At 41.1% G+C, this 12,151-nt stretch overlaps 1 protein-coding gene across 1 annotated transcript; it reads left to right on the top strand.

Moving 5' to 3' along the window:
• Positions 1 to 356: 356 nt before the first annotated feature.
• Positions 357 to 5,352, top strand: LOC121363800 (zinc finger protein 131-like). Its single transcript, XM_041486450.1, has 2 exons — positions 357 to 485; positions 3,225 to 5,352. Exon 2 carries the CDS (start codon positions 3,327 to 3,329, stop codon positions 3,885 to 3,887), a length of 561 nt encoding a protein of 186 aa, XP_041342384.1. The 5' UTR covers positions 357 to 485; positions 3,225 to 3,326; the 3' UTR covers positions 3,888 to 5,352.
• The last annotated feature ends 6,799 nt before the right edge of the window (positions 5,353 to 12,151 follow it).

The raw sequence follows: 12,151 nt of genomic DNA, 5'->3' as shown, positions 1-12,151 counted from the left end.
GGTGAAAAGAGAGAAATAGCTTCTATTTCTTTAAGATATTTCATCAGAATAATAGCCTAACTTTCATAAAAACCTGCATATACCTTAAATGACACTGGGAATTATGTTCCTTTATCATGTCTGTGGGTTTTGTTTTGTTCAGTTTGTTTTGTTTTTATAAATGAGAGTTATGACTCCACATTAAGCTTTTGCAATTTTATTTACATAAAATTTACATAGAGTGTCTTTTTCTTCTGTAGAATAGTCCAGTTGGCCACATCTTTACAGCATATTTATCAACCTACACAAAAGGAAGAGCTGACCAAAAACTGGCTGGTTTTATACACTTACAAATCCCCGTGTTTGTCTTAACAGGTGAAAAACCATTTGAATGTCCAAACTGCCATGAGCATTTTGCTAGGAATAGTACACTCAAATGTCACCTGACAGCCTGTCAGTCTGGAGCTGGAGCTAAAAAGGGAAGAAAGAAGCTGTACGAATGTCAGGTGGGTAATAGAAGTAGCAGAGTTTGAGGCTAGACACCTTCCTGTGCTGAGGGAGGGAGTGTGAGAGTACTGAGCAGGAAAGGCATAGAGAGTGGACTTTTGTATCCAAGAACTATTTTTAGCAAAATAAATTATAAAGGCTGCATTCAACCATGACATGAAGGTAAATTCTTATATCTAAGTAGTTCCATTTAAAATATAAAATTACTGATATGGAGTTTCATAATAGTTAATCAGTTAGATTCTTGTGAGTAGGCAAGTGTTCATCTGCATCTTACTAATCTTTCTGCTTCTTGATGCACAGACCTAGGCCTTTCCTGCTTGTGAGCATGTTTCACTAAAGTCCAGAATACAAAGTACTATTTTATTTCCTGTGATGGTAGCTCTCTAGTCAGAGAGAGAGAAAGCTATAGCTAAGTTTTCCTAGAATCGGCCTGGGAAGCTTTAGGGAGCTGGAGATAAACATTGATAGCCAAATATTAAAACAACCTGCAGGTGGTGTTTTTCTAATAAGATTGTTTACAAATGGGTGTCTTGTTAACTAGCCAAACAGGTGAAATGTATTGATTAAATGACCAATCAGGTCCACCCATAGGGAACTAAGCTATAAAAGAAGAGAGGATGAAATGAATGAGGCTTTTGCCACTTTGCCTTCTGACTCAACTACCTGTCATCTCTGATTCAGTGGTGACAATTTCCTAATTTATTATTTTTCTCTTTAATACCAATATCCTGACTGGCTGGAAAGTAATTTCAACTTATGATGACAATCTGTAATGTCTTTTAAGCAAATATAAATGCTGCAGATGGATAGCTAGGATACTTGGTTAGAATATTACTTAGCTTTTAAATGTTGATTCTGAAAAGCTGGAAAATATGAGAGCTGAGGTTGGTTGTAGCATTTTTATTTGCCATTTTGTTGCCCCACTGCTGTGACAGTCTCAAATAAGGCTCTCACTTTATTCAGTTCACAGAATTGCTGTGGTTTGAGGTTAAATTGGGTCATGTAGTAAAGAAAACTGTTGGATGTTGGCTTTATTTGTTTGAAAAAAAGAGTGATCTTATTCACAGAAAGCAGCAAATACTGCAGGAGGTGAATAAATTCATCATTTAATCAGAAGTTTCACCGATGCTGTGGCATTGCTTAGTTGTTATACTAGACTAAAGTTAATTCTTGGGAACATGCCTTTGTCTTAAAAGGTAAGTTTGTATTGAATGTGAGAACTACTATATAACACAAAATTGTACCTAGTAGCTTCACTGAAGGTACTGTTTTGTCTTTGTGAGCCTTTGGTTTAATTACTTCACCTTGTAGCTTTCTGTTACAGATAACTGTGAATGTGGGTTAGTGTTATTTCAGCCTGCAGCAACTACAAGAATTCTTGCATAAATTCTTGATTTTTTTTTCTCTTTAAAACTGAATTTGAATAGTGTTCACTAAATAAAATCTTGGCTCATTGAACAAGAAGGAAAAAACAAAATTGCACTTGCTTGATGAGCACTTTGGATGCTCTTCAGTGAATGCCGTGAGTACTGAATTAGGCTCCACGTGGCAAGAACAGTAATTATGTGCTTGGGCATTAGTGATAGTCATTACCTTTATGTATGACTAATTAATTTTGAGTACTTATCTATAAGGTTAGTATTTTAAAAAGTCTGTGTGTGCAACTTCTTTCTAAAGCATGAGCCTAGAGGACACACATACACAAAAAGCATGTTACTAGCATCACAAATGTGGTTTTAAGATTTCAACAGCAAAATGTGGATATTCAGCTCCATTACACAGACCCATTCCTTGAGTTAATCCCTGTCAGATGCTCCATCATCTTTTTGTGCTGTTGCTGTAAATTGAGGAGATGGAACATACTGTTTCAAAATTATTTGCCAACAGTGAAGGGGTTCCAACAGTGAAATGCATGTTCTTTGCTTCTTTCTGAAGCCAAGAGCACTTGTATGGACAAAAACCCCTGACCCTGTTTCTTTACTCCAAGCCTGACTACCCCACTCTTCTCTCTCTTCTACCCTGGCACCTCATTAATTTCTGCAGTCTTTGTGTATTGTTTTCAAGCTACTTACCTCACTGCCAGCTGAAGGGAAGTGTGCTCATGTGCTTTATGAAAATAGTATGTCTGCAGTCAAAGCAGTACTTTTAGCTGGAAGAGACTTAAAAAGATGGAGTTTTAAGAGATTCTTATCTGCTAAAATTGCTTAAATATATTTTTTTGAAATGGCAAAATGTGAGAGTTCAGTCTATCCAGCTAAATCTTAGAATGCCATGAACAAATGAAAATTGATAAGTAAAAATAGGCTATCAGTACTGCATCTAGAACTTCAGTAAAAGGACAGTTTGAATTGCACTTTGATCATATGATATTATTACATAAATAGATTTCTACTCAAAATTCTAGCATCAGACATTTATTGGGGTGTGAATCTGTATGTGAATGTCACATAAAGTTAAAATAGGAAAGTTTTACATGCTGTACTGACTGATTAATTTTGTAGGTATCCTCTGTATGCACAACTCAAAATGGCATACTGTATCTTAAAAATAAATAAATACCAGGTCTTCTGTTCACTTGAAGCTGATTTCTCTGCTTTTACCTCTAACATACATGGTGGGTTTTTTTAATCCAAGTAGCAAGAAGCTACGCTATGTGAAGCCATGATCTGAAATAGGCACTATACTTTGTTATATTTATTTTGGCACTGTTTAACACACTGTATCTTTTGTTTCAGGTTTGTAACAGCGTGTTTAACAGCTGGGATCAATTTAAAAATCATTTGGTAATACATACAGGTGTCAAACCCAACCACTGTACCTTATGTGATTTGTGGTTTATGCAAGGCAGTGAGCTGAGAAGGCATCTCAAAGACATGCACAATATTTCAGAACAAATAGTGACAGAAGAGATTCTTCCAGTGGAAGCTATGGAAGCTGAACCAGTAACATCAATGACTATAATAGAACAAGTGGAGCAAGTCCATGTCCTGCCAGTAATTCAGGTACAAGTGGATCCTGCAAAGGTAACTGTGGAACAGATGCACCAGGATCTCATACAGGACAATCAAGTGAAAGGCACACAGATGGAGGAACTGCAAGAACAGGTGCAAATTAGTTATTTAGAAGTTGAACACATTCAGACTGAACAAGGTGCTGAAGTTCATGTGGAGCAATTACATGTTGGGCGTGTAAATCGAATACAGATGGAAGAAGTACAGGCAGAACTTATAGATGGAACAGACTTTGAACAAGTAGAATATGAAAGTGTTGATCAAGGAGAGGCAGAAGAAAATGAAACCAGTCAAGTAGATGATGCAGATATGGAATATAATGAACAAGCTGAAGACTTAAAAACTCAACAATTAGTGGACACACAGAATGAAAAGGTGGATAACTAGGACAAATGACCACACTGTGCAGCTTTAGGAATGAAGTACCCAATTATTTTTGCTAGCTTTTACATTGGTTTTTGAACCAATGGTCTGTGGTCGCCTTTCCAATATGCTGTCCTTAGGAAGCTGGACAAGTGGAGCAAAGTTAGTTTTCCTCATGTAGAACTAAACTTCTCATATGTGAAAAATGACTTTACCATTCATGTAATGCCATGGAACAGAAACCACCACAGCTTTGTCAGGATTTTAATAATGAACAGCTTGTATCATTTACATCATCCCTGGGTATATGTAAGAGTAACTTTGCCTCTTTTCTTCTTGCTATAGAAGCAAACTCTTGTTATAGATTTGCAGGGTGTCTTTGGCAGAAGAATCAGTAAAATATGGTGGGTTCTAATGTAAGTGGATAATCAGGTACCTGTGAATTTTCTGGGCAGACTGGTTTTTTTTTGCTGTTTCCTAACAGCAGTCCCTAACTTTCAGGCTGGGGAAAAAACATTGTTGCTGGAGGTTTCAGTGCACAAAAATACTGTGCCTTTTCAACAGGGGTGAAATTTCCACAAATCTCCTAGAGTGTTCAACCTAGTTCAATAAAAGGCAATGTGGATAATGTTATATAGCGCTTTATATTTTTGCTTAAAATTGTCAGCTACTGATTTAGGGGTTTTTTTTCATTAAATTTAGGAGGGGATGAGGGAGGAAACATTCCATGTGGAGGCAGCAGGACACTCTAAAAGGGACACTTTAAATTAGGAAAAGCTCAGTAGAATCTGTGGTAAACATGAGCTGGAAGAAAGCTACCAGCAGACTCTTCATTTATAAATTGTCATTTTTGAAAAGGAATATTTTTAAACATATAGAGAAGGCTTGTCTATATGGTATCAGGTTCCTAACTTCTTTTAATGAAATTCTGACACTTGACACAAAGACATTGTACTAAAAGTAAAAACCATAAGTATGAATGCTAAAATGTGAATTGAAAAGTAGGACTGCAAATATTTTAATCAGTATTAGACAACAAAACAATAGCATCCATGATATATTGCATTATTTTCTTAATCCAATAAATTAGGAACAACTGACTGTCAATTACAGTGCCAGATCCCAGTGGCAAGAATCAATATAATTTTAATAACTTTACAGTAATGACCTATTAATGTTAAGTTTGTTTAGAAAATACTTGTCTGGCTCTATGTTTCAGGATGCTAAGAACTTCCAATTCTCAATTATTGCCTTGAGATTAGAAGTGCCTCCCTACTTCTGAAAAAGTTTGTTTTCAAAGCCCTAAGTAAAGGGAGGAATTTTTGCAAGGATGTTCCCTAATGCTCTTGGTATTCATGTAGATCTTGCTTAAAATCAGGCTTTTCTATTCAGTCTTCTCCAAATGCAAAATTATTTCTTGAGATTTATGCTTTTATTTAGTATCATTCAAAATTATTCTTGTGTTTCATCATAGCTAGCCTTGAAGAAACTGTTGCAAAACAAACATGAATCTCAATTAAAATTTCAAACAATTTAATTAACATAATTTGCATTCTTTTTTTGTGTTGTTTTGTGTCATGGTGTGTTGGGAGACTGAGAGATGACACGACATTGAGGTTTCATGCAGCAGAGAGCCTTTATTGGTGAACACAGCCCTTTTTATAGGCTATTCAAAAGACTCCGCGTTCGACTCTGGTTACCACCCAGCTATTGACCAATAGCTACCTGCTTGCATTCATATCTGGGACTGGCTCTATGTAGCCAAACCCCTCCTCCTCTTATGAGGCATACAGTCCATCTTATGCTGTGATAGTTTTGTATGTTCTGAGATGCAAATAATATGGGATGAGATAATCACAGAATCACAGAATTTCTAGGTTGGAAGGGACCTTAAGATCATCGAGTCCAACCCATGTTCTAACACCTCAACTAGGTCATGGCACCAAGTGCCACATCCAGTCTTTTTTTAAACACATCCAGGGATGGTGACTCCACCACTTCCCTGGGCAGATGATTCCAGTATTTGACCACTCTTTCTGTGAAAAACTTCCTCCTTAAGTCTAGCCTGTATCTCCCTTGGCACATATATATTCAGAGAAAAGAATGTGGCCTGATGTTAATCATGAAAGTAAAAGATAGCTATTGGATTTATACCTGGCTTCTGATAAGAAGCCTGTCTTTTGATAACATGGAGGGGGTGTAACATGCTTAGCTGCATAACTCTAAATTTTTAGACATTAATGCATATAGACACCAGATCTGTATCAGTGGAATTGAAGTAACAATCTGGTTGTGTCTAATTAATGAAAGTAACTTAGACAATTCAAGTCCAATGTAAATTGAGCAGTTAGGTGATATTGATAGCAGGGCTATAATTTGGTAAGCACAGATGGGCTATTTTTTTGTTCTGTTTGATCTCTCCTTTTTTAAGAACAGCTTGCAAATTTGGTAGGAGAGAAATGATGCTTTGTTGTTGTGCCCAGTGCTGCCTCTATACAGACTTCTGTTGAGCCTGGGTGGGAATGCAGTGGGGGCATGACCAATCCTCTCCTCACCCTGAGGGACAGGGTGAAAGGCTCTCCTCAAGTAATAACTCCACTGGAAAGTGTTTCCCTTTGCAACCCCCTCTTCCCTAGAATTTCCTTCCCAAATTGCTTCTACCAGTGGAGTCCCCCATGCCTCCTTACTGCAACTGCAGGAGGGATGATTGACTTGGAGAGTCAAGTTCTGGTTGCCCTCTGTAACAGCTACCTTGCCATCCTCTTTCTGCCATAAATGTCTGTATAGACCTACAGACCTCTCCAAACGATATACCTATGCACCATTGGAGGAGTTCTTTCCTTTAAATCAGTATGTACTGCTGGTTCCCAGAGTGCCCTGTGTTATGCAGGTACTGGTCTGTAGCTTGCAATGAGGCAGCATGCAGCTGCACTTTTTGCCTGGTGCCTGCAGTGGACCATGTCACATGAAGTGAATGCTTGAATTTATGCTAAATAAAACTAATTGGCCTAAACCACTGGGGTCTAGGCAGTGAGAAATGGAAAAGTTGGACTGAACAAAAACCTGTGAGGTGTGTCTGGATACAAAATAAAAAGTGAACATTAAATGGAGACTTGTGGATTTATATACAATATTCATGAGAGGCCACAAGCTACTTCTGAAAGAAGGGCAGGGAGAGGAAAGGGTGCTGATCAATAGTTTGAGATCTGCTAAGTTATTCATTCAATATAAGAAAGGATTAGCTGCTTTTTTTGAAAACAATTGCAAAAACATGTTTAATCTGCAGGCTTATGAGAATGGAATTGGATGCCAGTCCTATGTGAGATGGTCACTAGAGGAGGATCATGCAGCTTCTTCTGTTTCATGCTTGCAGTGGAATTTTTAATTAGCTAATGGTGCAGAATATGGTAGTCTCTTACACAAATTCTGTAACTCAGTATTATTTCGAATGAGGAAACATTTAAATAGATGTTTAATTTGGTTGCTTACTTTTAAGGACTGAAGTATGTGTTCTGTAAGGACTATTGTGAAAATGTAACATGCAGTTAGAATTTTTGTTATTTCTAACAACTTATTTCTTAAACTGTAGTGTTTGCTTCTAGAAAATAATTTTTAAATTAAAGCAACCTGTTTACAATGAAAATACAAATAATTTGTAGCTTGTTAAACACTTAGCAGCTCAGGCAGGTACAACAGAAGCTGGAGCTCACTAGCTCAGATCTTGTAAAGCTTCAGCCATGGCTAGACATAACTGTGGGAGCATGCCTGTGTCTGCATCCTGGCCACAGCTTTGCATGCTGCCTGAGTAATGCTCTCACAGCTCCCTCATACTTCTTTCCCTAACTGGAACCTTGACATCTATAAATGTCTCTGCTGGGACTTGTCTTTCCAATTCCTTTGAGAGCTTGGTGGCCTGTTGAGGAAATAATTTGTACCATTAAAAGATCTGAAATTAGAAAGAGAGGTGCAGCATGTAAATCCTAGGGTGAGGGTCTCTGACATGGGGGTACAAGGACTCAGAGGGTGTAAGTGGTGTGCAGGGGGCTGTGCCTGGCAGGTGATAGCCAGTCATGGGATTGCAGCCCATTGCCACCAGAGCTGTCCAAGGTTTTGTAACAAAGATGGCTGCAGTGGCTGCCTAGCCTGGACTGCAAGCCCTCTCAGCTGGGCTGCTGGGAGTTGGGCAAGCGGGGCATGTGGTGAGGCAAGGAGGTCTGTCCCCATCTCATGAGGAGAAGAGTGATGGCAGGTGGTTGGCAGGGACTGCAGCAGTGCTGAGGCCCACAATCCCAGGCAGGCCTCCTCTGCCCAGAGTTAGCCTGCCAAAAGGTTGAAAGAGGCAGTGAAGCACTGCAAAGCCGAGGCTGGAGGCAATGGGGAGGGAGCCAATTTTCAGGTATGTCTCCGTCTCTCTGGGTGCCTCCCAGTGAACCCCGGCCAGCCCCGGGTCAGCAAACAATGGGGGGGCAGCCCCGAAGTGACCGACAGCGGGGGGACACTCTGGTGCCCCAAGGGTACTGAGGGCATCTAGGCTAGTCACCTTTGCAGCAGAAGAGACACCGGAGACATCGGTAGAGGGTAAAAGGCCGACTCTCAGCAAGGGGCCAGTCCAAAGTTTATTTGGAGCTCCTCAGGGGGCCCCACACCTCAGGGATTTGGGGGATGATCTCAACACAGGAGAATTATTACACAGGTAGAGGAAGGGGGTACAAAAAAGGGGTACATCATCTGGGGAGAATAAGGGGATACAAAATCAAAACTATTACAAAGTATAAAAGCACACTACAACACAGGTACAGCAGTGGAACCACAGCACCAGTGGTGGCCAGCTATGTCCCCTGCTCGGGTGGAGATCTGGCCCCTGGAGGTGGCACTGCCTCAGGCAAGTGTCCCAGGCTGCTCCTTGTCAGATTCTGACAATGGATTGTTGTGGGAAACGAAGGCTGAGCCACTGCATGTTACCAGCTTGCTGTGAACATGCATGGATTCCTCACACCTGTATGTGCTGAGTTTTATAATTCTGGTGCTCTTCCAGCACAACTGGGTCTTAAAGCTTTTGCCAAGGTGTTATGGGTTGACCCTGGCTGAACAGGTGCCCACCAAGCCACTCTATCACTCCACTCTTCAAGTGAACATGGGAGAGAAAATATAATGAAAGACTCATGGGTGGAGATAAGGTCAGGGGGAGATCACTTACCAAATACTGTCATGGGCAAAACAACTCAATTTGGGGAAACTAGCTTAATTTATTATCAATCAAATTAGGATACCAAGAAAATAAAAACTAAATCTTAAAATGCCTTCCCCATACCCTTCCTTTCTTTCTGGGCCTAACTTTACACCCACATTCTTTACCTCCTCCCCCTCATCAGTGTAAGGGGACAGGGAATGGGGCTACAGTCAGTTCACACATTCTCTCTGCTGCTCCTTCTTCCTCAGGGGAGGACTCTTCCCCTACTCCAATGTGGGTCCCTTTCCACAAGGTCAGTCCTTCAGGCACAGCCTGCTCCAGCATGGGCTCCTTCAGGGGCTGCAGGTGGATCTCTGCTCCCCCATGGACTGCAGGGGCACAGCTGCCTCACCATGGGCTGCACCACAGGCTGCAAGGGAATCTCAACTCTGGCACCTGAAGCACCTCTTGCCCCTCCTTCTGCACTGACCTGGGTGTCTGCAGTTGTTCTTCTCACATATTCTCACCCTGCTCTCCCAGCTGCTGTTGTTTCACGATTTTTCTTCCCTTCTTAAATATGTTATCCCAGAGACACTGCCCCTGGAGAAGTTTTAATAATTTCAGTAGTATTTGTTGCTGCTGTTTAAATTTGTATGTTAATTTGCTTAGAGAAAGTATACTGGCTAAAGGGAACTTTTTTCTTCATAAAGTTACTGGTATAAGATCCCACATTTTTCTAATGCTGACTTTTCTTTAACATATTTTAAACAAAATTAAGTGTTTCCAATTGTTCACTTCAGCTGGAGGTCTAATTCTGCATATCCTTTGCTGGGGTTGTAATCTGATTCATGAAAATGTCATATCCTGGTGCTTTGCTCTGAAAAAGGAGCACAGAAACCCACTGGCTTTCAGGGGCCATGCTGCAAGAATGGTGCTTCATGGGCAGACTTGCCTAGGGGGCACACAAATGAACTACACAGAGGTGAGGGGAGAAGAGGGGTTTTCGCTGTTAAAATTGAATAAACAAGATACAGTGCCAATGTGTTTTTAAATTGTTATTTACATGCAGATTATTTGAAAGACGTGTTTTTTCTGACACCCTCTTCTTATGCTAGGACTAATTGGAGCCTGAAACAAAAACATTTTCAGTCTAAGAAATCCCATACTGTATTTAACATAAGAAGCATATGAGTAATTCCATGGAAGAAACCAGAACATGCTTCTGTGTTTTCTGGATTGGGTTATTATTCCTTATATTGTGTACTGTTCATATAGCTTTAGAGTGGCTGGCACAGTTATTGATAAACAGAATAGCATGTGTCACAAGAAATTTGTAGTTTCAGGGCTTTCTCCTTTAAGGATATAGACTGATGTTTCAGCTGATTCACACCAAATAGATTTGTTGAAGTCATGGGTATGCATATATGTTACAGCATGTTTAGATTGCACCCCCTCCACAGTTAAGGAGGGAAATACAGTAAACTAAAACTTGGTACTGTGGTGGTTTCAGTTTGAAACCGGGCAGAAACACCAATTTCGTGTAGTGGTTTTGGTTCGCCAATCTGAGATTTCACCAATTTTGAGATTTCCAGGCTAATGCACTAAAGAGTGTGGCAGGTTTGGTGCTGGCCAATGATCAGTGCACTCACTTCCTGCTGTGAGATAGGATTAGGAGAAAGGCAAAGCAGGCTCAAAACCTTAAAAGGGTATAAAGAAAATTTTATTAACAGTAACTAAAAGGAAAAAAAAGTAGTAGGAATCAAAACAAACCCTTCAGAACACTTCTTCTCCCCCCACAACCTTTTCCACTGACAATGTAAAGAAACAAAACCTAAAATTTCCAGTCAGTTTATCACCTCTAAAATAGTCTTTCTTCATTTCACCTAGGGAGAGAAGTCCCTCTTGTTAATGCTATGGAGACTTCTCCACAAGAGGAAAAAAACAGTTCTCTTGTGGCTCTCAATTTCCTCATCGATAACAGCTGCTTGGGGAACCCTGCCATCATGAAGCCCTTCCCATTGCCACAAGCCTTCCCACAGCTTGTTGATGGGCCATGTCGACTTATGGGGTATTGTTTTAAAGATGAGCTGCTCAAAGGCAAAAGATCTCATTATCTATTTCCAAAACCATCTTCATCCCTGGGAACAGAGATCTTCTCCTGGGGCACAGGACTATTCTTCTCTCTTTCTCTGTTCAAACTTCTCATGGGATCACAGCTACTTTAACATGGAGGCCTTTGCTCAATATCAATTGAACCCTTCATCTCGCCATAGTTTCATGCATTATAGGGAAAGTCTTTTCTCCACAGCTTACAAGAGGATTTCAGCTCTAAAATCAAGGCATCTTCTCATCCCTCCCATCTGGGACTTAACTTCTTCCTCACTGACCATGATGTCTTCATGTTTGTTGTAGTGTGCTTTTATACTTTGTAATACTTTGTAATAGTTTTGATTTTGTATCCCCTTATTCTCCCCAGATGATGTACCCCTTTTTGTACCCCCTTCCTCTACCTGTGTAATGTTTGCCGACCCGGGGCTGGCTGGGGTTCACTGGGAGGCACCCAGAGAGACGGAGACACATGTTGTTCCTTTACATGCTTGCATCTTGTTCCTTTCTCTCTCTCGAGGGAGGATTGAAGCATTGAAAGGGTTAACATCCCGCCTGGAGCCTGATTGGGCTGGGTGCTACGGACGGCGGGAGCTGTGGCTGGGGAAGCAGCTCAGATTAAATCAGCCAAGTCAGAACTCAGCAGCAGCAGCAGCACGCCGGGGGTGAGGGGTAGCTTCTCCTTCCCCTTGCCCGATGGTTGCAGGCAACTTCCACAGGAGTAAAATCCCGGCACCGGCCCGGGGCAGCTCCCGGGGCCCGGCGGGCTCGGCTGGGCCCCAGGCTGGGGGGTGTAACAAGCAGCTAGATGTTAGCAAGGCCGGCTCCATCCGCCCCGCAGGGCCGGGAGGCCGGCGGGCCGTGTTACCTGTCCCCAGACCGGAAGCAAAAATGCAAGTTCCCGGGTTTCTTTCGCCTTTAACATGTGTCTTTCACAGAGCCGTGTCCAGCTTCCTAGTGGCTGGAAACTTTGCATCACTTCCGTAAATGTCTCTCCTATTCCAAACCACGA

The sequence above is a fragment of the Pyrgilauda ruficollis genome, unplaced genomic scaffold (assembly GCF_017590135.1).
Source record: "Pyrgilauda ruficollis isolate IOZ18807 unplaced genomic scaffold, ASM1759013v1 scaffold769, whole genome shotgun sequence".
Lineage (NCBI taxonomy): Eukaryota > Metazoa > Chordata > Aves > Passeriformes > Passeridae > Pyrgilauda > Pyrgilauda ruficollis.
The sequence above is the reverse complement of the archived record's forward strand: the minus strand, read 5'-3'. Positions and strand labels throughout refer to the sequence as shown.

What these genes read in the sequence shown, in the direction of transcription:
- LOC121363800 (XM_041486450.1), top strand. Translation starts at nt 3,327, where the DNA reads ATGCAAGGCAGTGAGCTGAGAAGGCATCTCAAAGACATGCACAATATT.